The 26,935-nt window shown below is 38.7% G+C and overlaps 1 protein-coding gene across 2 annotated transcripts in view; it reads left to right on the top strand.

The window, feature by feature from the left end:
- ARHGAP42 (Rho GTPase activating protein 42) overlaps positions 1–26,935 on the top strand; it is a 171,228-nt gene that overhangs the window by 102,824 nt on the left and 41,469 nt on the right. The window contains exons 5-8 of one of the 2 annotated variants that reach the window (XM_074570933.1): positions 7,586–7,687; positions 12,155–12,265; positions 19,651–19,755; positions 23,638–23,767. In XM_074570933.1, coding sequence (XP_074427034.1) covers positions 7,586–7,687; positions 12,155–12,265; positions 19,651–19,755; positions 23,638–23,767 — 448 coding nt within the window. The remainder of the gene's footprint in view (positions 1–7,585; positions 7,688–12,154; positions 12,266–19,650; positions 19,756–23,637; positions 23,768–26,935) is intronic. The other variant, XM_074570942.1, reaches the window with a different exon arrangement.

Here is a 26,935-nt window from a genome sequence, read left to right as displayed (position 1 = left end):
TATTGAAAATTAATCTGAACTAAATGCGTGGAGTTTCTTTGTTTTAAAGACTAGCATGTTAAAGTTTAAATATGAATTCTGGGACAAACAAAGAGTAAAAATATTTTATCTCGGCACAGATGTAAGATTTAGCTAAGATATGCTAATAGATAAGTATACACCAAAAGTCATTGCAACTAGAAAAAATGGAAAGAAATGAGAAGGATGCCAAAGGCTCTTTTTGAGAAATAAAGAGGAATAGTTTGTATAATACTTCTGAAGATACATACAACAGTTCTGACATAAAATACTGCACACAAAGTAAGGGGAGACTTAGACCATTAAAAAAATGTCTGATTTCTTGGTGTTCCTACTGGAAGAGAGAAGCCAGCTTTAAAATTTAATAACTCTTTCTGCTTTACGTCCAAAAAATACAACTTGTGATTAAAATTTGCAGGAATCATGCCAGTGATTTGTTGCATGCATGCATATGATTAGTTACAGCATGGAATCAAAATCTTTCTGAACAAGGGAAAAAAAATCTGACTCAATCGAGTCACCCTTTTAATAATTGATGTCTGATCTTTTCGCAGCCATAGATATCTGTAAAACAAGAGGGATAAGAGAACATCCTTTGAGTTACACTTCCAACTGGCCCGTCTATAATTAGTGGTATCTTGAACAAAATTTATTTCTGAAAAGGTTATTTTCTCTTTTTGGAGATTGTCTTGTCAGTGTTGGAATAAAACTGTAGAGTAAAATTCAGCAGAGAGAACAAAACTAGGAATTAATCATGGATCTGGTATTACGTGACTTGATTCTGTCAAGACGGTACTGGAAGTTAGTAAGCCTCCATTACATGGTATAAACTGAGTGTTTGGTTAAGGGCTTTCTTAATGGGGTTGTTAGAAATTTGAAGCATTTAAATCTATAAATATTTTTGAGCTGATTTAAGGCTTAGTGATGTGATGCACCTTAGAACAGTTAAACACATAGAGAGAGACATTTACAGTGCTTAGAGTCTGCAGAACTTGATCTGTGCAAAAGGTATTGCTATTGCTGACATACATCAGTGTATAATACGTCAAGGATTAGTATTTTGTAATTTCTCTTTTTCTGTGTTTAGGGTTTTTTTTTATTTTTTTTTTATTATTTTTTAATTTAATTTATTTAATTATCTCACATGTTTTTTTTTATATGTTCTAGCTGATATTTTGACAGAAATGATCGATAAGTTTCCAGGGCAAAGAGAAAAGATGAGGATTACTTGCAGAAAGGATGTGCAAAGAAGAAAGGTAGCTGGAGGCTGAAGGGAATAAGAGCCGTAGTGCAGAGGTCAGGAATAGCATCATCCTAATGGCCACGTACCTTATGCTTTGTGTCATGTCTGGTGCTGGCTGTTCTGGTAAAACAGTACAGCACGAGCTTTCTTATCCAACCACATCTCTTTTCTCCTTGGGGTTTGATCCAATGTGGAATCTAGAGGCAGAAGCAATCCTCTGTCTCCTGAACTTTGAGGAGATAGTTTCACATGGAAACTTTCTTTATAAACCTCCTGGCATGTGGAAAAGCAGGACTCAGTCTCACGGGCACAGATTGCTGGGACCAGGGTTCAGGTGATTAATTTGGGCAGCAGCTGTGTATAAGAGAGTGTTTTGAGGGTTGCAGAAGAAAAGGCTAAAGCTGGAATGAGGTAAGTCTGTGACTCCACTTGGGATGCGCCTGTGTGCTGTGAGTCACTGGCTGAGTGTGCGAGGTGAGAGTTATCTTGGCATAAGCTGAAGTGTTTCTTCTCTTCCAGAAAATGAATCACCTGCTTCGGAGTGTATCTTTTTTTAATTAATTTTTATGAAGTAAACAGTTCTCAGAGACATTCAAATATGTGGTTTTTACTGGCATGGCAGCGGATGTTTCAAGCGAAGGAAACTCACCCACCTGTTGGGGCCAGTATTTTTTAAACTTTTCCCATAAACATGTCTGAATGATCAGTACAGTGCCAGAAACGCTGTCCTGCTGGCACTGCAGCTTTATTCCCAGAAATATCACTGAGTAAAGACACCAATGCAGGCAAAACTGCCAAGTGATCTTCATTCTCAGTCTACGTCTGTTTACTGTCCTTCCTTTGTCCGCTTCTAGCTTTGAAGGGAGAAATTTTGTTGTGTTAAAATCTGAAAAAAAAAAAAAAAAAAAAAAGGAAGACGTTAATAAGATGTGCTGTCCCTAGAGACACTGCGCGTGGGCTAGAAGTTGTCCTGACACAAAAAGAAACTTTATAAGGAGTGGAAGAAAGGACAGCTGGAATGGGGGGCATATAAGGAAGCTGTCCGAGCAGCAAGAGACCTGGTGAGAAAAGCTAAAGCTCAGTTAGAATTAAATCTAGCCAAGGAGATCAAGGGAAACCGCAAAAATTTCTATAGGTACATTAATGGTAAGAAGACGACTAGGGAGGGTGTGGGCCCCCTCAGAAGGAAAACAGGGGAGCTGGTGACAAGTGATATGGAGAAGGACGAGGTTCTCAACAACTTCTTTTCCTCAGTCTTCACTGGCAAGGGCTCCAGCCACACTCCCGGAGTCACAGAAGACAATGGAGGGTTTGGACAGAACTGCCCATCGTAAGTGAAGATCAGGTTCGTGACCATCTGATGAACCTGAAAGTGAACAAGTCCATGTGACCCGATGGGATACACCCACGGGTACTGAAGGAACTGGCGGATGAGATTGCTAAAGCGCACTCTATTATATTCCAAAAGTCATGGCAGTCTGGTGAAGTCCCCTCTGACTGGAAAAGGGGAAACATAATCCCGATTTTCAAAAAGGCAAAGAAGGATGAACCAGGGAACTATAGGCCAGTCAGTCTCACCTCTGTGCCTGGTAAGATTATGGAGCAGATTCTCCCAGAGGCACCGCTGAGGCAGAAGAATAACGAAGAGGTGATTGGGTACAATTAACACGGCTTCACCAAGGGCATATCGTGCCTGACAAACCTGGTGGCCTTCTATGAGAAGGTCACAACATCAATAGACAAGGGGAGAGCAACTGATGTCATTTACCTGGACCCGAGCAAAGCCTTTGACACTGTCCCACATGACATCCTGGTCTCCAAGCTGATAAAATATGGGTTTGATGGACTGACAATTCAGTGGATAAAGAACTGGCTTGATGGCCACACCCAAAGAGTGGCTGTCAATGGGTCCATGTCCAAGTGAAGGCCAGTGACAAGTGGAGTCCCTCAAGGATCAGTACTGGGACCGGTCTTGTTTAACATCTTCATCAGGGACATGGACAGTGGCATAGAGTGCACCCTCAGCAAGTTTGCAGACGACACCAAGCTGCGTGGGGGGGCTGACACACTGGAGGGAAGGGATGCCATCCAGAGGGACCTTGACAGGCTGGAGGGGTGGGCCCATGCCAACCTCATGAAGTTCAACAAGACTAAGTGCAAGGTCCTCCATCTGGGTCGGGGCAATCCCAAGCACCGATATAGGCTGGGAAGTGACTGGCTTGAGAGCAGCCCTGAAGAAAAGGACTTGGGGGTGCTGGTGGATGAGAGGCTCAACATGAGCCGTCAGTGTGCACTTGCAGCCCAGAAAGCCAATCGTATCCTGGGCTGCATCAGGAGAAGCGTGGCCAGCAGGTCGAGGGAGGTGATTCTGCCCCTCTACTCCACTCTCGTGAGACCCCACCTGGAGTACTGCGTCCAATTGTGGAGCCCCTACTACAAGAGAGATACGGACATGCTGGAATACGTCCAGAGAAGGGCCACAAGGATGATCAGAGGGCTGGAGCACCTCTCCTATGAGAACAGAGTGAGAGAGTTGGGGTTGTTCCGTCTGGAGAAAAGAAGGCTCCGAGGAGACCTTATAGTGGCCTACCAGTATCTTAAGGGGGCCTACAAGAAGGCTGGTGAGGGACTTTTTAGGATGTCGGGGAATGGTAGGACTAGAGGGAATAGATTAAAACTAGAGATGGGTCGATTCAGACTAGATGTTAGGAAGAAGTTCTTCACCATGAGGGTGGTGAGACAGTGGAACAGGTTGCCCAGAGAGGTGGTGGAAGCCCCATCCCTGGAAGTTTTTAAGGCCAGGCTGGAGGGGGCTCTGAGCAACCTGATCTAGTGGGAGATGTCCCTGCCCACAGCAGGGGGGTTGGAACTAGGTGAACTTTAAGGTCTCTTCCAACCCTAACAATTCTATGATTAAGCTTCGAATTGTTAGTTTTCTCTTTAACTTAACTGGTGTAAAAATTGTGAGGGCAGTGGTTGAACTGGTCAGTGTTACAGCAGAGAGGTACAGTCTGGGAGGGGGCTGGCAGAAGACCAAGAGCACCTTCAAGTTCTGTGTGTCCTCATGGATAGTGCCACAGAGATCTTCCTGAAGCTTCACATGAGATACAAGATGCCTTGCAACCACAATTAGTTTACTTGAAGTATTTTTTTTCCTTGTTCTTCAGGGACTTGTATCTGTTTAGATGTGATCATTTACTTTCTGTGTTTTCCTTTTTACATATAAAAAGAATAGACAGTGTGATTTGTAAATCAAGGGTTTTGTTGTAGGTGTTAGCACAAAATAAAAGCGTCTGTATTTGGTGCATTGGGAACCGCATTAGATGTATGAATCAATCCATCTCGGCATTGACGTGCATTTGATGTGCTGTATGATAGAAGAGGAGCTACTTCGGACGGCCAAGTCCTATTTTCACACCTTTCTTTGACTCTCACTTAGAGTTCAGGCTCTTCTTCAGCTCTTGTTAGTAAAGGTTACGTTAATATTAATGTGAGTTCAGGTGCCTGACCAGACTTCAGATTATCCATTACCTGTATATTAGCTTGATTCTGAAACAAATTGTTCACGAGGTGCAAGGAATACCTGCTGCTCGTATCATAAATCTATTAGGGAAGGCATTGGTGCTGGGCTGGGTAATTCCCAGTCTGACAGAGGTAATCCTGCAGGAGCTTTGCTTGTGGCTCCATGTCTCATTCCTTAGGTCCAGCCTCCGAGGCAGCAAAGGCAAGCACAACGTCAAGCCCAGATGTGCAGCAAAAGTCACCTGCGCCCAGGCTTCATTGTCAAAGGCAATTTATATTCTGAAGTAGGTGGTCTCCTGATCAGGATATCCACCACTGGACTCCAGCACCTTGTCACCAAAGGCTTCAGTATTGTGATCAGGCAGACTCCTGTCCCAACTTTGTGACATGGAAAAAAAATTTAAAAGTAATTCTTTTTGCATTTCTCATTACATCAGTTGGGTTTGCCCTTGACTTGGGGATTTCCTCAAGATGGTGACTTTGCCACCTGTGTCACTTGGATTTTAAAATAATGCAGTTCATTTTTTTAGTCCAGCACCTTAACATCATTGTCTCAGAAGATAAGACAGTATGGAACTAACTGCACCTTTTATTCAAAAGGAGTCTGTTGTGTGTGATCAACTGAACCAAAGTTCTGTTTGTGACCAAAGGAGATGTTGAGATACTCAAGTTGCTCTTGCTTGATCATAAAGACCTGGCACTTGAGTATTTCCCAGTAAAACTGTGGCTGTGGAACCAACCTGTGATTTCAGTCCCACAAAAGTTGATTTCTTGGCTAATGGGTCATTTGTCGAGTCCTGCCTTCTCTCATTCTTTTAAGAATGTGTTTGTGAAAGATTTTGGAAGATAATCCATATAGCTTTTTTTCCCTTGCTAGGCAAAATACAACCCTTTTTTTTTTTCTTTTTTTCATTTTTGCCTTTTTTCCCTCATATCTGCATAGCTGCAATTAATTATAGAAGGCATTGAAATTTTTTCTGTATTGTTAATTAATATTTTGTTGGGTCAAGTGCCTTCTTTTCCTTGTCTTTTGAAGATATTTTTATTGTGAGGTAATGAGGACATTAAATTGTGCATGTTTTTCATACTAAATATATTTGAACTTTTTGCAGGATAGAAAATATATGATGTATTTTATAATCTTAGTATAATTACCATTGTGAACTTTAGTCACTGGAGCTAATCAGTACGTAGTTTGTTGTTACAGCTGGTTGATAAGTTTTCATTCATGGCATTAAATTCTTCCTTCTAGTTCTTATTTCTCTGACTGGCCTGACTTTCCCGTGATATGACAAAGGAAAACAGGGTGGTGCCACAATGCAGGCTAGTTATTTGGTTTTGTATGTAACGATTTCTAGGGAAAAAAAGGTCAGGAAAATAGTTACTACAGTTCTGAAGATGACCTGATGTTACTGCATTATGTCCAGTAATTAGTTTTTCCACCATTAATAACTTTTGCACATGTGTAAGTAGGACTGGTCGTCTTGAGTTTTCTATGTTTTCTCAAAATATTCAACTTGTTAATCATTAGAAAGAATCATAGAATCATAGAATCTTCATGGTTGGAAAGGGCCTTTGAGATCATCGAGTCCAACCAAACAACCTACAATCTCTGCCACTAGAGCATGCCCTGAAGTGCCAAATCTAGACGTTTCTTAAACACCTCTAGGGATGGTGACTCCACCACCTCCCTGGGCAGGCTGTTCCAGTGCCTGACCACTCTGTCAGTAAAGTAATTCTTCCTAATATCTAATCTAAACCTCCCCTGCCGCAACTTCAGACCATTTCCTCTGGTCCTGTCATTATTCACCTGGGAGAAGAGGCCAACACCCACCTCATTAGGACTTACCTAAGATTGTAAAAGTCATTGGCAGAGTGTTGCTCTTAATCAGAGGATATATAATTTTGTAATTAAAAATTGTATTTTTATAATTAATAGTACTCTGATGGGATATTTACTTTAATTCCTTCTCCTATCATCTTCTGAAATTTGGCACTTCTTGAAAGATGGAAAAGCTTTTGAGAAAGCTTTTTCTTAAATTTTGGATTTAAATTTCAGAATAACTGATGTAAAAAAAATTGAAGTCTAAATTCTAAATTACATTACAGAAAATAAGATGTTTCTTAATTTGCTCGTAGGAGTGGCTTTCTTTTCTATTATCATCTATTAAAGTAGTCTTACAGTAGAAATGTGAGAATTGTCTGCACATGATGGGAAAAACTTAAGAGTGGGAAAGGAAAAAGGCAGAATAACTCTTTTAAATGAGACAGGCTTAAATATTCAGACACATCAAAATATTATTGGAAACAGACTTTTGGACCAATTTCCTTTTGCAACCACGTATATGTTTTTCCATCATCCTCATATTTTAAGAGTGTGGGTGGAAAATAAGCATATTAGTCTTAAATGCAACGGACAGGCCTATAGCATCATCAGATTTGTTATACTGGCCTGCCTCTTCCACAGTGTTCTTGTTCAGCAAAGACGGTCTGACAAGTAGGTACATCTTGAATCTTGGGGAACATTATTTTGCATTAAAGATACCACCTACATAAAACTTCATGTACATTTATTATGGGGAACTATGTGGGTTTATTATTTCTGGGAAAAATCATGCTTAATATTGCATTTAATAATTGAATCAGTCCTGCTAGCATGTTCAGGCCAATTCAGAATTAAACCCTAAAAACACTGGAAACAACAAAAATGGCTTTAGAACCAGACATATTTTGGTACCTATTCTTTCTTTTAAGTTAGCTGTGATAGTCAACTACTTTACTTGGCACTGTTTTGTTTTTCAGGATGGGAAGAAGAAGTTTGACAAAGAAAGTGAAAAATATTATTCCATCCTAGAGAAGCACTTAAATTTATCAGCAAAGAAGAAAGAATCTCATTTGCAAGATGTAAGCACTTAACACACTCTTACTCAGTTTCACATTTGCATAGAGATCACGATAACAATCTGGTTCCTTCAAGACATGCTTTATTTTGTTAATGTGAAATTGTGTGATTTCTTGGAGTCACGCTTGTTGTGAATATAAATCCTTGAGTGGGATTAATATGACCCTAATAGGATTTAAATATTTTAACAAGGCAATGTTCTGTATGTCCAACATTGTGTACTTCGCGTACAGCTAATGTTTATTGGTTGCAACAACAGAATTATATTACTGCAATAAAAATGTGACTTTTATAAGGTATATTTGGAATATTTGAAAGTCAAATAATTAATTGCTTTTTTTGCTATTTAATTTATTACTCTATGAAATTATGCTTCTGCTTCACATAAATTTTAATCTGGGAGAATGAACTGAGATCACCCTATTGATGCTTTTCTATGCTTCATTTTTCCTCTTTTTCACCTTATTCTGAGATTGCAGCATCATGCCCTGAAGTTGTATCCACAACTTCAGCTTTGAAGAGCCTGTGTGGCTACTTCTTTTCTGTTAAAAAAAACAAACCATGAAGACTTCTACTCTAACAGGAGGATTCCGGGGCTTTTCAGTATGTTGGTAGAAATAATTGTGATTTGTCTTTGAGGCAAATTACAGTAAAACCAGCAATTTGATATCAATGACACTTTGCGATTTGTGCCAAAAGTAGTTAAAAATTATTTTGATGGGATTACTCTTGTCATGGTGGCTCTTAAATCTTGGGAATTAGTTTGCAGATGGAGTTTTCACAGAAGATGTGACCATCACTCAGTCACAAATTGTAGGATTTTTTTTTCATGTTTACCAATAATACTGTAATTTGAATTAAATGAGGCTTAGCAATTCAAAATTTCTAATGATGTTTGTAGTCCTGAATTGCCATTGCTGTCTATATAATAATCAGTCTAGATAAGACATTAGTTATGTAGGACTGGTTAATTGTTCCACTTTTATGTCAAAGTTTTATACGTACAGCTTTCACTTTGCATAAATATCGTGTGTATTGACGAAGAAGCAGTTCTGTTAAGGACTAAGCACCAGCTGAGAAAAAAAAATTAATTTCTTATCAAAACGTGGAAAAGTGAACTTAAGCACCAATTTACTTTAGAATAGAAATAAACTAAAATAAAATAAATAAACAAAATAAAATACTCTTGAGACATGACAGTAATTACAGTCTAAAAACGGCAACTGAAGTGAAGAGTAACAACTGTGAATCTAATAAACTGTGGTAGAATAACAAAGGATTTGGCTCAAGTGTATAAACTAATGGAAAACCAGAATAAATTTTTCCACTGTGTCCTTAAGTGACATCTCTGGGTTTAAAAATCTTGTAACTGAGGCTGAGGTTTTTTGCTTTTCTGGATGCCCCACTTGTAAAGCATCTAGGGCATAATTTGTCGTTTCTGTCTTCCCTGGTTTTACGCAGCTATAGGTGTGCTGACTCAGGAGCATAGAGCCACCATATGTAGAAAGTCCAATAGCAAGTCAGTACCAAAAATGTTAACTGGGGAGACTTTTTGGCCTGTATCTGTATCATAAATAAAATGAGGCCAAGCATCAATTCCTGGCCTGAAATCGGAGTGATAGCTGTTGACTTACATCCAGAGTGATTCAGGTGAGCCCCGTTTATAGCCCGTATGTCCAGGATGGAGTTCACTGGACCAGGGCGCGAGCAGAGAACCAAGTGATGGGGGTGGCTGGGCCTTTAGTGCTCAGTGCACGTGAAGGGAAGTCCTTGCCTCAAGCTGACATCAGGCATTTAATGACCACTGTTTCTTTGAATTGTTGAGGGTTCTTGGTACCTCGTCACGTTACGTGGGTTAGAGAGTACCGGGATGAGCAAGGAGTAGTTCTTGTACTGTATTGGGCTATTTGACATATCTCACTTGAGTCCAATAGAGAGCACCTTAATTAGGCATCTGAAGTTCGATGGTCTGAACGTATTCCATAGAGAGTGGTTTGCATATATTCATCTAATTGAAATGTGTTGGATATTTTAAGAGCCTGCAAGACTGCTTATGCAGTTTACATAGATGATCAGACTTTTCTTCCTTTACCATCAAAAAGAAACTTCATAATACGGTCTTTTCAGTGCCTGCAGAAGTCCACAGTAGAGCAGAAAATGGTCAGAATTGAGTGATGTGAAAAAGTTAATAAACTTCTGATTTATTTCTCGGAAGTCTGTACCAGAATCAGGCATAAATATAGAGCAAAGGCTTCAGTCTCCAAGCTTATGTGAAGCTCTGGTATACACTGTAGTGATATCCTACATCAATGAAAATATTACTCATTATAACTATTTTTATTTTTTATATTTTTATATATATACTTTTTATATATATATTATATTTTTTATATTTTTATTTTTTACATGCAGTTTGAAGTCATAGAAAAACCTGTGAAAATCCTTTGAAACTTTAAAATCACTTTCAAAATGGTTCTTAGAAATATGAATCCTTGGTGTTCACACAAATTCATAAGCTTCATATGTCTTCTACAGAAGATACATTTTGGAAATTACGATTTAGTCCCTGTACAGTAGTGGTGATTATGGCCTTAATTTAGGAACCCATCCGTATTTAAGATGGCACTTGGTTGTCCTAAGTATCATTACAACTCCAGTCTCCTTAAATGCTGTTCAGAATAGAGATGGATTTAATTAGGTGTTTAAATACTTTTTCTGAGTCAAAGCCTGAAAGAGCTCATCTCTAAAACTAGATTCTATTATTTGCTTACAATTAATTGTGAGAGCTGAGGTCTTTCTCGAGTGCTTATTGATGGCACTTGCGTGAGCAAGGGTGTGCTGGATCATGTGCCAGCGTGGTGGCACCTGGTTCTGTTCAGCTGTGTAGCATTGCCTTTGTGATAGATTTTTTGTGAAATGAAACTATTAAGAGAGTATCAAAGAAAACAGTAGCCAAACACACTATATGAAGGGTACATGGCAGAGTTAATTCTGTGGTAAAGCACTTGATTATTGGAATTTTGAGTGCTTGATTTCTGCTTCATAATATTAGTTTGTGTACTTAATTTCATTATCAGTTTTTTATAGGTATGGGAGGAAAACGCTAGTACTGAATCATTTGAAACCTATCACTGGGGCCCGTGCTTTGAAGTGGTGTTAGAGCACTGTGCTAGAGAAGTGGATCAATACTGTTAAGAGTCTGTGCAGCCAAAGCACGATAGTAGCATGTCCTTGATTAAAAAAGCAATGTTAATTATATATGGTGCTATTGACGACCAAGTTCTGCCTGAAGGAAAACACTGATTTTTTGCATTTGTACTGTTAAAAGTACTAAACCTGTTTTACGATGTGTTTGCTGTCAAGGGAAGACAACATCTAGCTTTTCCAATTGTCCCATATTCATTATTTTTAATGCCAGAATTGAACTAGATAATATACAGAAGCAGACTGCTATATATTAACATGCCAGTTAATATGCCAACATCAAAAATAGCTGAACTGGTCTTACTCATGTTGTCGATACTTGATAAAATTTCTTTTTGACCTAAGACCAAAACCTAACTAATGCAGCCCAAAAGGGATTTGCTTGAGAAAATGGTTTGTTTCAAAGAAGGATGAATTAAAATAGAATCTGTGTCTCTTCTTTAAGCATTATCCACAAACTACACTGCTTGTCTGCTAGGCCCCACTCCCATGGCTTGTTTAAATTGAGGATAAAAGCCTATTACTCTTTATCAGCTGATAAGAGTTAATTCTTCAGCTGTTTAGGCAGAAGACACTCTTTTGGTACTGGATCTTCATGTCGGGTGGTATTATTCAGGCACTTCTGACAAGTATTGCCTTGTAGTTCTGGCATTTGAGAATTAAAATGCGAAAAATAATTGATTTATGAGGTTAAGGACTTAAATATGTTTATATTGCAAGAGCATGTGACTCATACTATGAAAAATAAGTTGCAAGATGTCATTGTTAAAGACAGTCTATTTAAGAAAGAAAATACCTTCTTGGGAAGATATTTGAAGCTGAGAAATAGATATGATTGCAGTGCATGTGATACTCAAATATTTCAATAGAAATAATTATCTTTTTGTCCCTCCGGAATTCCTATCCTACTCGCTTCTATTTCTTTCTCTAAACTTGCCGTACATGAGGGACAGAGTTCCTGCTGCCACTTTTCTTTGTTTCCTTCCAGGCTTGCCTGAACACTGAAATATTAAAGTGCAAAAAAGAAGATGAAACCAAAAAGGAGTGTGGGGGAGAAAGGCATGAGGCTAAAATGTGTAATGTTAACTTCTTAAACTTGCGTTTAGCTTTTTTAAGTAGGTATTCTAATTTTCATGAAGAAAACTGAACTCCATGAAGCTTGTAAAGTAATCTTACGGAAGATCTATTTGTTAATGACGGAATCCGGTGTTAAAGCAAACATGATGAGTAAATTAATGTTGTCTATATTTCATTTTGTCTTTTAGGCAGATACACAGATTGACAGAGAACATCAAAACTTTTATGAAGCATCATTAGAATATGTTTTTAAAATTCAAGAAGTACAAGAGAAAAAGAAATTTGAATTTGTAGAACCTGTAAGTTTTATATTTTATGTTCTTTAAAATGCATGCATTGGAAGCTGAAAAATGAATTTAAAATATCTAATTTTTGCTCCCTTTTTAAATTGTGATTGCAGGTTGTTTGTATATAGACAGACATTAAGATTTTGGCTGGGCACTTTCCATGTTTGTTAAAGGATTATGCAAGAGTTTCATATCTACTGTGAAGTGAAATGCCTGATGACTTGGAGTGTGCATAACATTTTAATGGGACATGTAATGTTGTGTCTCTGCAACACATAATGGATGTTTCCTAATACCAGGGTTTCATGTCTGAAATTTTGAGACAGATTTTGGATTTAAATATGCCATGTAGGCAGTGTATACTTATGTTTTTCCAAGTTATACATGAAATAAAGTGAAAAAACAGGTTTTCTGTAGGATAGGTAAGTTTTATTTTTTTGTTGGCGGAGTCATTTGTCTTTAGTTTACTTTGCATGTAAAAGAAAGCATATGTTGACATACCATAAAAGAGGAAAATAGAAACTGTGTTTCGAAGTCCATATTTAGATCTGGGATTTTCTCCTGCTCTTGTGTTTCTGCCCCCCACCCCTAACTATCTTCTGGATCAGGCAGTACCAAAAGCTGTTTCAATGTTATGTTCTAGCATCTTTCTGTGGCACATTAGTAGTATTACTCCTGTTCATGTCATACAGGAATAGCTTGCCACTTGTCTTATTCATTGTAGCCCTTGACAGAAAACTTCTAATGTCATCTGTCCCTTGACGCTAAGCACACTCAGCACAGCAGAGCATCAGCTGTGGAAAAGGAACATGACAAGTATGACTTTTTCTCTCTCCACACCATCTTCCAGCTTCCCTGTAACTAACTGAAGCAGCACTCTTGACTGTGAAACAGGTTGAATTACATCTCTAACACCCAGTGTCACCAAGAAGAGCTTCTCAGATGCCTCCTTTCCGTGAGATGAGAATGTATTGTATAGTGAATGTTTGACATTGATGCAAACTAATGAACCTGCATTCAGCAAGCAGTACTTACAGAAATCCTATCTTTATGGCATGCAGCTGCCAAATCTTAGAGACTAAAACTTCGCTCGGATTCCTAAATAAGAACATTTTTCTACCTGTCACAGATTAATCCAGAGTGTCTCTCTCTGTCTACTTCTGCAAAACTCTCACATCCTGGAAAAATCTAGCAGTTGTGACCTAGCTCTGACCCTGGGGTAGGAGACTTTATGCTTCTTCAATGTAATAAAAACTTTCCGTATTGAGAAGACTGTACATTGGGAAATATTATTGTGCAATTGCATATAGTTAAAATAGGTCATCTTTTATCCTATGTGCTAGACAGAGAGGAAAAATAAATTTGATTTTATATATTTTAGCTGGAGATACTGAGCTTTATCCTTTTGACCAGGAGCTGTCCCCACACTATATCAGGCATCACAGCAGCAGCTGTAAATTACCAAAATGAAAGAGCAGTTAATCAATTCATCAGTGCTGCTACTGAGCAAGCAAGCAGGGGAGGTTACTGGTAAACTCAGTCTGGTGGACCTGGGTATTTTTGTCACCAGGTGTACACATCCAATAGGCAAAATTTACTTTTGAGTGCATCAGTTGCCACCCTGTGTCAGATCGGTAGGCATTTTAGCCCGCTGTGCTGTTTGTTGCACACAGGTCATTACCTGATGTTCCAGAGGAAGGTATGGCAGATACTCTGGTGACTGGGTAATGATGGCCCTTGCAGGCAGTGCCTTCTGGCTCCAGGTGTGAATTTTTTCTAATCAATCTGAATATAAATGGAGCTTAAATTATAACATCAGTTATAAAATTTTGAACCTTCAAAATTCTTAATTTTTTGTTTCTAGTCTGTTGCATACAACCTGCTGGAATAAAAGCATTTACTAAAACCCATAAGGCAAAGTACACCAATTAAATGATAATATACATTAGAAATACCATGAGACAAAGGAAAAAAAAAAAGTCTTCAAAAGAGGCTTTCTAAAAATGCATAGTTTATGTGAATGAGGTTGGAAGTAAGAAAGCTGCAGAGGGACTTTTAGGATGAGGGGTAATGGCTTCAAACTGGAAGAGGGCAGATTTAGATTAGATACTAGGAAGAAATTTTTCAGTATGAGAGTGGTGAGACACTGGAACAGGTTGCCCAGAGAAGCTGTGGATGCCCCATCCCTAGAAGTGTTTAAGGCCAGGTTGGATGGGGCTTTGAGCGACTAGGTCTAGCGGGGGGTCTCCCTGCCCATGGCAAGGGGGTTGGAACTGGATGATGTTCGAGGTCCCTTCCAACCTAAACCATTCTATGAGCACGTGCTCCTAGATGCAAATAGATGAGGACAAAGCCTACCACTGTAAAATCACATATCAAAAGAGCTGCCATATTATTCATTTTCCTCTGTGTGCTCTATGGATGTTCAGATGCTAGCAGGTGCCTGGTGGTGTGTCTGTATAGACCCTCAGGAGCACTGCTGGTTGTTGGGCATTCTAGTGCGTGTGCTGCTTCTGTCTCTGATTTATCAGCTCAGTGTCATGTCTCCATATAACTCTCAGTCTGACCTGTTACTAATAGACTTTTTGAAGGAGAGTTTAACAAAATAAAAGAAAGGCTGTTGTGATGCCTGTGTACAAGAAGGATAAGTTCATGACATGGGAATAGAACTTGAAAAGCAAATGATCTGCTGGAGCTCTTTCTAATATCTTCAGTTTGTCTGTGCCAAAAGATAAGGATGGTCTGGGAAGCAGAGTGGGAGAAGTAGCGTATCAAAAATTTCCGGGTGGGTTGCACTGTCCTGGACAGTGGAAGTTGGTAAGAGTGGAGTATGTTCCTTCCTGGAGGAGACTGGGGAGAGATTTTAAGGTACAAAATGCTAATGATTCATACTCTGAACAGAGGATTACAGCATTTAGAGTGGACACTTGCAGCTTCTCCTCAGGCCCTGGATTTCTCTGCAGTTCTCTGCATCTTGTTTCAAAGAGTGGCTAATGTGTACTAGTGTGAGTAACTGACAGCTGCCTGTTTGCGATCCTCCTAGACTTGATTTTTTTCCAAGGAAAAAACCCAACAAAAACTAAAGCTTTTCATCCAGATCGTGAATTTAAGCTTTTTCTCAAGAACAAATTAGTGTTAAAATTTACATCAAGTTAAACAACAAAGCAAAGTAAGTGACTATAATCTCTCATCCTAGCTTTGCCCTTGTGGACCCCAAGAAGCTGGTCCAAACCAACACAGCTTTCTGAGGATGTTACGCATGTTAAGAGAAACACAAATGCCTTTCTAGAGCTCCACTTTGTCCCTTGGCCTGTAGAAATCAGGGCACAGAGTTCATAAGCAGTAAGCTATCTGAAATGTGAGGGGTGGGCCATTAGATATCACAAAAGCCCAGAAGTGTTTATTTGAAGAGAAAAAAAAACAACCAACAAACCCTGCCTGTAATTGCATGCAACTCCATGAGACTTCACTGTGGATGTTAAACTCAGTTTCCCCTTTCTTGTATTTTCTACATTATTGACTACATTCACTTTAATCTGATGAATAAGTGCTATCTCCTTATAAACAAAATGAAACCATGGAGACAGGGACTTACGGCTGATGTGCGTCAGGCCAAAGGTTAAATTCCTCCCCTATCCAAAACCTAAGTACAGTCTTCTTCCTGTGAGAATGAAATGACCAGGCAGTCTTGAGGTCACCAGTTCTACATAAAAATAAATAAAGTCTCAAAAAATAGTTGGATTTTGTTTCAGGTTCTGTGTTGAAATCCTCATGGTGTTGGGGTAGCGAGTAGCATTGTATTACGGAGTTCAGACCTCGCTTTTTATTGGTGTGACTGATTAGATACTCAGATTGAGGTGACTATAAGGCATTTGTTGAAATGAAAAATTGTTGGTATGAACACATCCCACATTGTATGTGATGTTTGTTGAAACAAATCACCTCTTCACATGTGAAACCCACCTCAAAATACATTCTGAAAATATTTTTTGAAAGAAAAAAGGGCTATTTTTATTTTCTTTCTTCTTTAATATAAATCTCTTTAAAATTATAAGCCTGCCTTTAGCAGCAGTTTCACTTGTAACATCAGCAACAAGAAAACCCCACTGTGACCATAAGCCTAGGGCAAAAGTCCTTGGCTTTTAGATCTCCTGCATGCAACGCTATGGCTGTACCTGTCCTGATGGAAATGGTTATGAAGATGCCTCAACAGCAGAGGCCCATTGGGTACAGGGCGTTTTCTTCCATCACCAGTGACACGTGCATAGAAGCAAATGCCATCCTTAGTGTCAGTTGTTTCAACACAAAACTTGAATAAGCTGGTCTAGGACTTGCATAAAATCAGCATATTTTTACTTTTATTTTATTCCTATTTTTCTATGTGCTCAGAGAGTATTTGATCAAGAGAACCTCAAGGCCAGATCCTCTGCAATGCACAACTGCCAGAATACCTGAGGAGTACTTTAGCAAAAATGCATTCAGATTTCTCTCAGGGTTTTTCTTTTGCTCCTATTTTTTTGCTTTCTGATAAATTCAGCTTTGCTGCCATCTTGTGTTAAATATTTTCCTCTTCAGTATTTCTCCGTGTACTCCGTAAAAGCATTTTGGATGGTGGAAAATGGTTTTCTTCAAGTATTGAAGCTGAAACTTAAACAGTTTATAGTACATTCTCCTGAAATGCCCTTTAAACAGATCTTTAAAATTCAGGCATAAGCTGAGACACTAAAACTTTCTCCCACTGTTTTTTTTTATCGCAGTTTTGGTGTGCGCTGACATTCTGGTCTGGCTGCAGTTTTGCTGAGTGCTCATATTACTCCTGCAGTGAAAGGGGTTGGTTTAGCAGCAGGCTCCTACTTACAGGTTAAGATACTGCACGTCCTTTTGAGTTAACCAAGTCAGAGTAAGCAGGAGTAGTTACGCTGCTGTATCTGAAGGAGCTGTAGTGGGGGATGCTGATAAGTGACTGGATCTAGATTGTGGGCACAGGCTTTGCCCAGCTGGAGCCAGTTAGTTATAATTTGCTTACTTTTTTTATACTTTATTTATAAAAAAGGAAGATTTGTTTTCTATCTTTTCTTTTATGTAATTCTCTCTAGAATTACATTATAAACCTTAAAATTATAGAATTCTTTATATCTGTCTATATAATTGGAGCTTTTTAAGATAAATTGCTGTATTTGGACCTTCCTCAGGACCACTTGAATAACCAGTCAGAGACTTTCAGGGCCAGGTCCTTAGCTGAGATAATGATTTCAGCTGGGCAGATGATCATGTAAAGCTGAGACAATTTACACAAGCTGTGGAGCCTTTCACTTGACCGTGTTGCCTTCACGGTTTGGTGGTGGGATGCGGTTCAGGAATTCGCACTCATTGTAGAGGCCCCACAAAAAGTGGCTTTTATACACAAGGATCTTCTCAGTTCTTCAGGCTCCGTTACCGACTTACTGGGCAGCTATGGCTTTCACCACCTCTGCCTGAGGCCAGGGTTTCATCTGATCCTGCAATACCAGTGAAAACCAAGGGCAAAGTCCTTCTCCCAGTCATGCCTTCACGCTTCTCTTTGTGCTGGCACTGATGGTCTGTTAACCTCGAACTGCTTTAACTTACTAACGTAGCAAAACAGCAGGCTTCCTGAGGCAGAGATGCTCACTGAAGGGCTGAGAGATGCCAGAGCTGGCACAAGGATGTGCAGGATTACAGACAAAGCTGAATGGGGAAAGGGAGGAGGAACGGGAAGGGGAGAGCAAGATTTCAGTCTGGTAGCAGCAAGTCATCGTGCTAGCTCCTCTGCCCAGAGAGCTGCGTCCTTGATCTCTCATCTGTCAAGCTGTGGAAGTTTGAAAGTTAAAGGGTGTGGAATATCTTGTGATGCTGGAATGGATGGGGCTCTAAAATTGCAAAATATTATTTTAGGTATTCCCCTGAAATATATGTGTTACCTTAGTACAGCAGTCTCTTAGCAAGCAATAGGAAAGAGGGAGGCAGAACAATTTAACTACATTTCTTCAAGTAGGGCTGAGTGTAAATTTAAAGAAAATATAAACACAGTAAAAGCTACATTTTTAAGCTGTTTCACTTACAATAATCTACGGTACTGGTAACAAAAGAAAAGTGCATTAAATATGAATGATGGCATTTCTGTTGCCTGAATATAGGCTACTTCAATAGTCGATGGAGAGAGATAAATGTTTCCATTGGATCATTCATCCCATCCTGAGAGAGAAGTCTGAAAAAGGAAAAAGAATTATGCTCTGGAATAACTGTGGGGTTTTTATTGAGTTAGAAGGCAGCCTGGACAGCCAGTTACTTGGTCTAGATGATTAGTTTTTCAATGGCTGTAATATACTAAGATAAATCTGACTTCTTGTTACAGCTTTTGTTATTGTACGTCCAAGTTAATACCTCTTTTTTCTTTCTGTAGTTTTCTTTACTTGGTTGTGTGCAAGCTAAATTATATATAAATAGAAAATATTCCATAATAAAAAATTAAATGCTTGTTATTTATTAGCAGGTAAGAAGACTTACAGCAATGTCAAAACATTTTTTAAATTTAGAACAGAATAAGTTAGAAAGCTTTTAAAACTAACAGGTGGTAGAAATGCATTAATTCACCAGCTAAAATAAGTGTTCAGAAAATCTAGTTGCACTTTTTAGTACTTAAACGTTGTTTTAATGTGAACTTTAAAAAGAATTTTCAACTGGATACAGACAGGCTTCAGTTGTGCTGTTGGAGGCAGTCACAGACATACCAGATAGAGTTTGCATTTTTTTCAGAGCAGGAAGAAATAGTCTGGATTTCTTGTGTTGCACTAAGCTGTCCAAAACATACTTTCAAGAGTCTCATTTGTGGAAAATAGGTCATAGCCCAAGCAATTACTGGGAAGAAAGTGAGAAAAATATTTTGAAGAAAAAAAATCTTGAACTTTGAAAGCATGAAGTTGGAAAATGCACACCGTCAAAGACTCCAGCTGAAGCACTGACAAAATGACTAGGAATGAATTAAATTATTATGGCAATGACAGCTTCATGACGCAAAAGCCTGTTTAATACCTCTCATTCTTAAGGTCTGACCATGGATTGCTTGCTCAGCAAAGATTTACTATTACTAGTAATGAAACCTTACAGTGTTCCAGTAGCTAAGACACAGAATGTTTTTTGCTGATGTTTTGCCATATTTTGCTGCTAAACACTAATAGAAAGTCAGATGTCCTTATTTATTGCTTTCTTATATTCACCTGAACAGAAAAAACATGTAGCAGTTGCTAAGAACGATTTTTTCACTATCGCGGGCAATACCTATTCCTTATACATTAGTGTATGTTTTGTTATATTTGTGTTATGTACCGTTAAATGCATGCATTAAAAAAATATAGTGCTTCTCAATTTTACCTTTTCAGCTTTTGGCCTTTCTTCAAGGATTATTTACATTTTACCATGAAGGATATGAACTGGCTCAGGAGTTTGCACCATACAAGCAGCAGCTGCAGTTCAATTTGCAGAACGTAAGGATGATTTGTATTTGCACCATTTTCTCTGCTAATTTAATTTCAGGATATTAAAGTAGACTCGTAGCACTTTATTGGAACTTTAACTCTCACAATGTTTTAATAAGCAGAAATCAAATTAATATATGAGTAGGAAAAAGTTATTTTTGGTAACATTAATGCAATGAAGGTTCCTGGCAACATATAACTTTGGAAAAAATAATCTTCAGATAGTTAATTTGTGATTTCCAGGTTAAAATTTTGGGAGCAAGAACCGGAAAAGCAGGGCAGCAGCCAAGTTTTTATTAGAAAACACAGTAGTCCAAATAGGCTTAAACACGTGTAAATGCTTTCTTGAGAGTGGGTCCTATCTTCTGGAGTAAGCAGAAGTCCCAAAAGTGCTCCAACTGGTATACAACGATGCAGTTTGTTTCTTTAAGATACAGATTGCCACAGAAAGCTTGTCCTGCTGTCGTCTAGCTTCCTACTGTGTATAAAGCACATGTGGGAAGCCACTCTCTGGCTGTACTCTGGATTCACTTTGTTGGCATTGGAGAACTGGCGGGCCCTTCCTCCATGGCGAGAAGCTCTCATGAGCACTAAGTTTCATCAGAAGAAAGGATCTGTTATTTGTGTCGAGAATTACTTTCAACTGAGCAGGCAGATATTTTGCTGTATATTGGTCTGAATTTGGTAGTAAGTGCCAGACAAGATAACTATGCTCAAAAATTCCATATATATATATATATATAAATAAATATATATATATAAAAAATTATATATACATATTCCAGAAATAACAAAAATGCATTTAATCAACATACATCTCCACTCATCAGAACTGCTGTATTCACGTCTATATTATTTCACTGTGTAATTCAGATGTTACACTTCTAAGGACATACAAGTAAGTAGCTACAAAACATCTTTACACCCAATTTGCATTAAAACCACTATCATTTGCTTTTAAAGTAGGAAGTGAAGTTCAACAGATTTATATTGGGCCAGCCCTGCATTTTTCATGATGAGTAACTTCAAAGTGAAAAACAAATTAAAAAAAAAGGGCAGGAATTCTATCATTTACTTCAAATGCTGTATTTTTGGGGTGACTCCATTTCTTTTCCATTTCATTCTTTCAAGAAAAGATACTCGCCCAAGAGAAATTTTTGTAGCTCCACTAGAGTCAAAGAAGCTATGATAGTTCAGAAGATCTTGCATCAACTTTTGTGGATAGTGCCTTGGCCACTGAACTTAGGGAATATGAAACAGGTCTGGGAGTACAAAAGCACCTTACTGTGCTCAACTGCTATTCCCTGTGGTTACTGGAAAATAAAACGCTGACATTTTCCCTGTAGCATCTTGCTGTTAGAGAGACATATGTTGGCTCAAAGTTGGGAGACAGCATTGGCTTAGCACTCTTAATGTAGATCTGCACTCTTAGGAGTACTGCACTCTTCCAGGTTTTGCTGCAATTGAACACGTGCAGCAGACCTCTGTAGCCCCCTCCCCTTTTACGTCTGTTGTTCACGTGTGGGTGTGGATCCCATTTAAAACAATGCTTGGGGAAATAAGGCAGAACCTCCTACATGATTAACCTTTTCCTTTTAGATTGAAATACAAATGTTCTCTGTCTGTAGAGCATCTCAGCCCCTTGCCCTTTCAAATTATGTATTTGCTCCATTCGGTTTGCTACTAAGACTCTTCCAGATAAAGGCACAAGGGGTCAGTGTTGTTCAACAGCACAGTTTCAGTGAAAGGGTGAAAAATGTGCCTCAGTCCAGAGATTTATTTACTTTAATATGGCAAGTTCTGAGAGGAGCATGAACCCACAGCACAGACCAAAAATGGCATTGTAAGTCAGAATACGTTAATATCTTCTATGTGCTTATCTATAGAAAGAGACTTAGTAAACATTTTTTTCAATGTTAATGTTAATTAAGAAATAGTTACACTTAATCTCTTCTTAAATAATATATAAGTACAACTTGAAGTTGTAAATAGGCTACAGAGATAGAGGGAGATATCAAGTTAGGCAGAAGGAACAATGTATTATGATAATATTTTTTATTATATTTATGCATTAGAGAAACATATACGTGAAGATATACTGGGATACAGTACATCATTCACTGCTGTTACACAGAAGTTTGAATTCTGGCTCCAGATACAGATTCACAGCTTCCTTTTTCTATCGACTGACTTGTCACTCAGAGCATCACCCAACCTCAGGTTGAAGTGAAATAGTTTATGTAAGGAAAGACAAACTGAGGACAGCGTTCAGGGAAAATTGTGTTCAGCCTGTTTGTTGTAGCGGTCAAATGTACTCCTCTCCATTGCATTGTGTGTTAAGGTCTTGGAGAACAACTGATCTGAACTACCATTTCTGTTCTTAAAATTGTCCTACAGGTTAGAGCAGGAGCAGTAACAACCACAGGGATAACAGAATAGTGGCAGATGGGCAGCTCTTAACAGGTCACCATATCCTAACATGACCTGTTGTCACTCTCACTGTTTCAGCTAGCCAGTGGCATACTTTTTATGTCCATTTGGCTTTAATTATCTGTAATTTGATTCAAAGTCCTGACTCCTTAAAAGTAATAATTAAAAACTTAATAGACAGAGATAAGCTCCCTCTTGAAGGTCTCAAAATGACCACTGTTAAGTTTGGTCTGAACTGATACTCCACCCTGAGGATATCTTCTGAAAAGTTCAGAGAAGAATTTTACCTCCCTCTTTAATAATAATGTTTGTCTTCAAGAAGAAGATTTAACATGTGTGTTATTATGCTACTCTGCCACTCCATGAGTGGCCCACAAAAAGGGAAAAGTATTCACCGATGTATAAAGTCTTGAGAGTCTCTTTCCGACTAGAGTCCATAAGACTTTGCAGAAACATTACAAAAATTTTTATTCTTTTCTATCACCCGTAGAAACAAAGTGTTCAACATCTGCTATATGAGTAGCAACCTCTCAAACCTCTGGCACTTCATAATAATTCTCCTCTACTACACAGTGTTAGGTGTGTGGAGGGAAACCCTGTTCTCACTGAATTCAATAGGAAAAAATGTCCATTTACATGCATATAGATATTAGCAAATATGAATAACCCACCTTAGTACCTAACTGTTTGCTTGGCTAGATGCCTGGTTACACATGTGATATTTAGGACATATACAGTATTTCCATGCTTTTGGCACAGTTCTGCCACGTGTGACCTGTTTCTTACCTAGCATATTTATATTATACTTAACTGTGGTGTTTGCATAGTTCTATTAAAAATGTTCATGACATGGCCAATAACCTGACTATTCTGAGTATCACCAGCTGTGGTATTACTGCAGATATGGAGACATAGTGCATTTGCCTCTTCCACGTGTGGAGAGGCCGCAGCTGTCTAGAGACATCAGCCTGGCGTTAACCCAAACTAGTGTTTTCTGCCCTGTGCTTCAAGCAGTTCAGTGGGATTTACTGCTTCAGGTTTGGGGCTATGCTATCAGCAACTTCTGGTTTAGCCTGGCTTCTGTCTATGTATCCTACAGTACACAGAGAGAAAGCCTGCATCTGTCTGCAAAATACTGTGTAAGCATACCTGAAGGTATGCAGTTACCTCCTTTCTGAGGTTAGTGACCTGCAGAAAGAGGAACATTACTGTTTTCAACTATTTTTCCTTTACGCTTGTGTGCTTAAGTTGAATTCTTCATTACTATGTTATTCCTAGGCTTCTAGAGCAATGAATTATTCTTTATTGCTTTTTTTTTTTCCTTTTGCGTCTCTGGCAAATGCTTCTGTTGGTCTCCAGAACAGTCTCCTTGGCATTATTAGTAATTATTTCTTCATTGTTGTTTTAGTAGTTGCGTGAGGTAATGTGGGTTTTTTGTTTGTTTCTTTTTCCGGGTATTAGACCCGGAATAACTTTGAAAGCACTAGGCAGGAAGTGGAGAGACTCATGCAGAGGATGAAATCAGCCAACCAGGATTACAGACCACCAAGTCAATGGACAATGGAAGGCTATCTCTATGTGCAGGAGAAACGTGAGTAAAACAGATGGATCTTTTAATTTGATTTGAAAGGCACAGCAATGAAGGCAAGGATGAGAAAATCATTTAGTTAGTAGGACAACACAACGGCTCTGTGTTTGAATGTCTGCAGACTTCTGCCATGGTTGCTTTCCAAATGACTGAGAGGTTCAAAAAGAAAATAAGTGTTTGACTTTTCAAGAAACATTCAGGGTAGCTGAGATGGAATGATGATGAAAACACTTGTAAGCAACTCAACTCCTGCCCCCCCGGGTGCTTGTGGGTAGGTCCCTGCTGTTGGCACCCCAGTGGCTGACTGGTAGCAAGCTCTGCTCTGGCTGGCTGCCCTGCGCCTTGCTGCAGAAGCTGCAAGCCACCACTCTGCTTTGGCTCTACCTGCCAAACTCTGCTGTCTTCTGTACTTTCTCTGCCTGAACTGGGCCCATAGTTCACCCAGCAGAAGCAACTTCCACCTTGTACTAGGGGTCTCCACTGATCCAGCCACCTTAAGAGTAAATGAACATGCACATAATGGAAATCAAAGGTGTTAGAAGAAGAAAAGTCATCTAAATACAGTCTGTCAGCTTCAAAATAGCTGCAAATCTATACCTATGTTCTATTCACTTCATGAGAATGAAGTGACAAACTAAATAAAGGAATAGAACTAAAGTTGTCTTAAGTGCCTGAAACTACTTGGAAGAGCCTAGCTATACATCATGTTATGAATGAAAACAGAAGCAGGAAATATGTGAAAAGTCAAATGAGAGAATTCAAAATTACACATCACCTGAAGTATCAGCTGCTACCATTTTATACTCTAACCAGTATAGAAAACCAAGTCAAACTAGCTGTGTTAGGCAAAACCCTCAGTAAAATATGTTTCGTTGCATGGGGTAACCAGATTTATATATTTATTTATTCTTATTTTCTGCTTGCTGACACTGGAAAAATATATAGCAGTGTTTTGAGATAGTGTGTTCATGCTTATGCAAGTTTGACATTTATGCAAAAATTATTAAATGCAACTTTGCACCTGATTTTTCAATCTAAAAATAAATAGAAGGCATCTGGATATAGAATTCCAGTGTCAGACTTGACCTCAGTTTTGAGCATATCTTCTTCACTGTTCCCCTTTTTGATGATAACTGTAGAGACTACATGGAATTGTTGATAATTGATTTTCCAAATAACATCATGAAATTAAGCTTTATTCCATATGTGAGCTAAAAGAAAGAAACCTCAATGCTTATCATAGTTACCCTCAGCCACTTTTACCCTCAGTAGAACTGAAACTTTTAAGAAGACCCTCTATGTTTTAGTTGTGTAATAATGATAAAAGAAACCTGTGTTAAGTGGAAATTACACTGAGTCCTGCTAATGGGGGAGGGAGAAAAGCAGTGAAGCACTGGGCACATGCTGTGCTTCATTAAATAGAGAAAGGCCAACTTGACATCCTCTTACCGAAAAGAAATTTGTTCATTAGTTTATTTTGGAGTGAGAGTAACAGGGTCCGTAATCTGTGTCAGTGGGGAAGGTACTAGTTGTATGTTTCCTTGTTGTGCACTTTTACTTTATTACAACCATCATCCCATAAGTTCTTGTCAAATTATGGGCAACTGGGTTAAATATTTCCTATTCTTGAGAATAAATCCTGTATATATTTGTTAGTGCTCTGCATGGTGGCAAGTATGGTTTTTTTTGAAAAAAATGACTATAAATTATTTTCATTCAGATGGACAGTCGTAAGTAACAGACTTAAAATTGCAGTGTAGGTGTCTGGCTACAACTTTTTAATGAAAAACAGCAGGTGACTTCTAGACTCATCTAAAACAGCTTTGAGAGTGCTCATCCTTCTTATATATGCTTAAACAGTTAATGAAATGCCATCAGAGGAAAAAAATTATTTAGACTAATTGTAGATTTTGTTTTGCCAAGTGAAAATAAGTTAAAATATAGGAACAGAACAGCTGCCTTCTGAGGGTGGGTGGGTAGTTGACTTTTCATGACATTACTTTCCTGCAAAACACAGGCAATGGGAGAATTTTCTCCAAGTCAGCATCACAGACTGTGTAAATTTCCACCTCTACATTTCTGGATTGCCAGACGTCTGACTTACACAACTGATGCAATCTCTTGTATATCCACCACCTTTGTGGAAGGCTACATTTAGAGGGCAAAGCCATTGTATTTATAGCAAAACTGCTAGGTTTGTTTTTAACACCTTCCATTTTTATTGAACTGTTTACAGTTTTTTAAAGAAACAAACATAAATCCCTTAAAACAGTTTATTTTTTTTTGACTCAGAGCTCTTGCATTTTAAAAAGAATTAAAAGGTCCAGATATACTGTACTTTGAAAAAAATCAGTATAATCTTTTTCCTGGGAGCAACTACCATTGAAATGAATTGGGAAATTACATGTGGGTTGGAAGTATCATCTAGTCCTTTGCTATTCTGAATTTACATAGATAGATATATGTATGTATTTTGTTTTGGCACCTACATTTGAGATGGTTCTGCAGAGAGGGGCCATGTTTGAATGCCAGGCCCTGAAGCATAATGCTGTCCAAGAGGAGGGAAATGCTTTTCCTTCTTGGTACCTCTTCACACTGCCATTGTGTTTGGTCTCTGCAGCTGAGTACCCAGGAGCTGTGTCAATGCTAGTACAATAAATGGGGCTGTCCTCTGCCACTGAGACAAGCTTGCACAGAATATCCCACCCTCTGTGCAGAATTTCCTATCCTCAAAAGTCAAGAAGCTTTGTCCAAGTTACCTGTTGACTATGTGTTACCTGGTGGCCTTGAACGCCGCCAGCACTATTCATCAACCAGTGCAATTATAGCCATTATGTTCTGGCCCGAGGGGGAGCAGTCACACTGCAAAAACCTTAATTATCCTGTCCTCTGCCATGCACCACGCCTCCAGATACATCTGTAAGAATCTGGGAGCTTATTTTGTCTCTGTCCTACAGTAAACATCTTTTTTTTTCCAGGAAATTGTGGGAGATCTTAGCTGTACTTCTAGGATGTGGAGGGAAACAGTGGGAGGATTTACTCCATGTCCTCACAGCAAAGAACACGTTATAAATGCCTGTATCTAAGCTAGGTTAGCGGATGAAGTTTAAAATACCATTGAGCTAAGCTCAGGAGGGTTTTGGGTTTAAATTCACTAAAGATTCACAGCAG

The sequence above is a fragment of the Larus michahellis genome, chromosome 1, assembly GCF_964199755.1.
Source record: "Larus michahellis chromosome 1, bLarMic1.1, whole genome shotgun sequence".
In the NCBI taxonomy this organism is placed as follows: domain Eukaryota; kingdom Metazoa; phylum Chordata; class Aves; order Charadriiformes; family Laridae; genus Larus; species Larus michahellis.
Note: the sequence above shows the minus strand (reverse complement) of the source record. Positions and strands in the feature narration are given on the sequence as shown.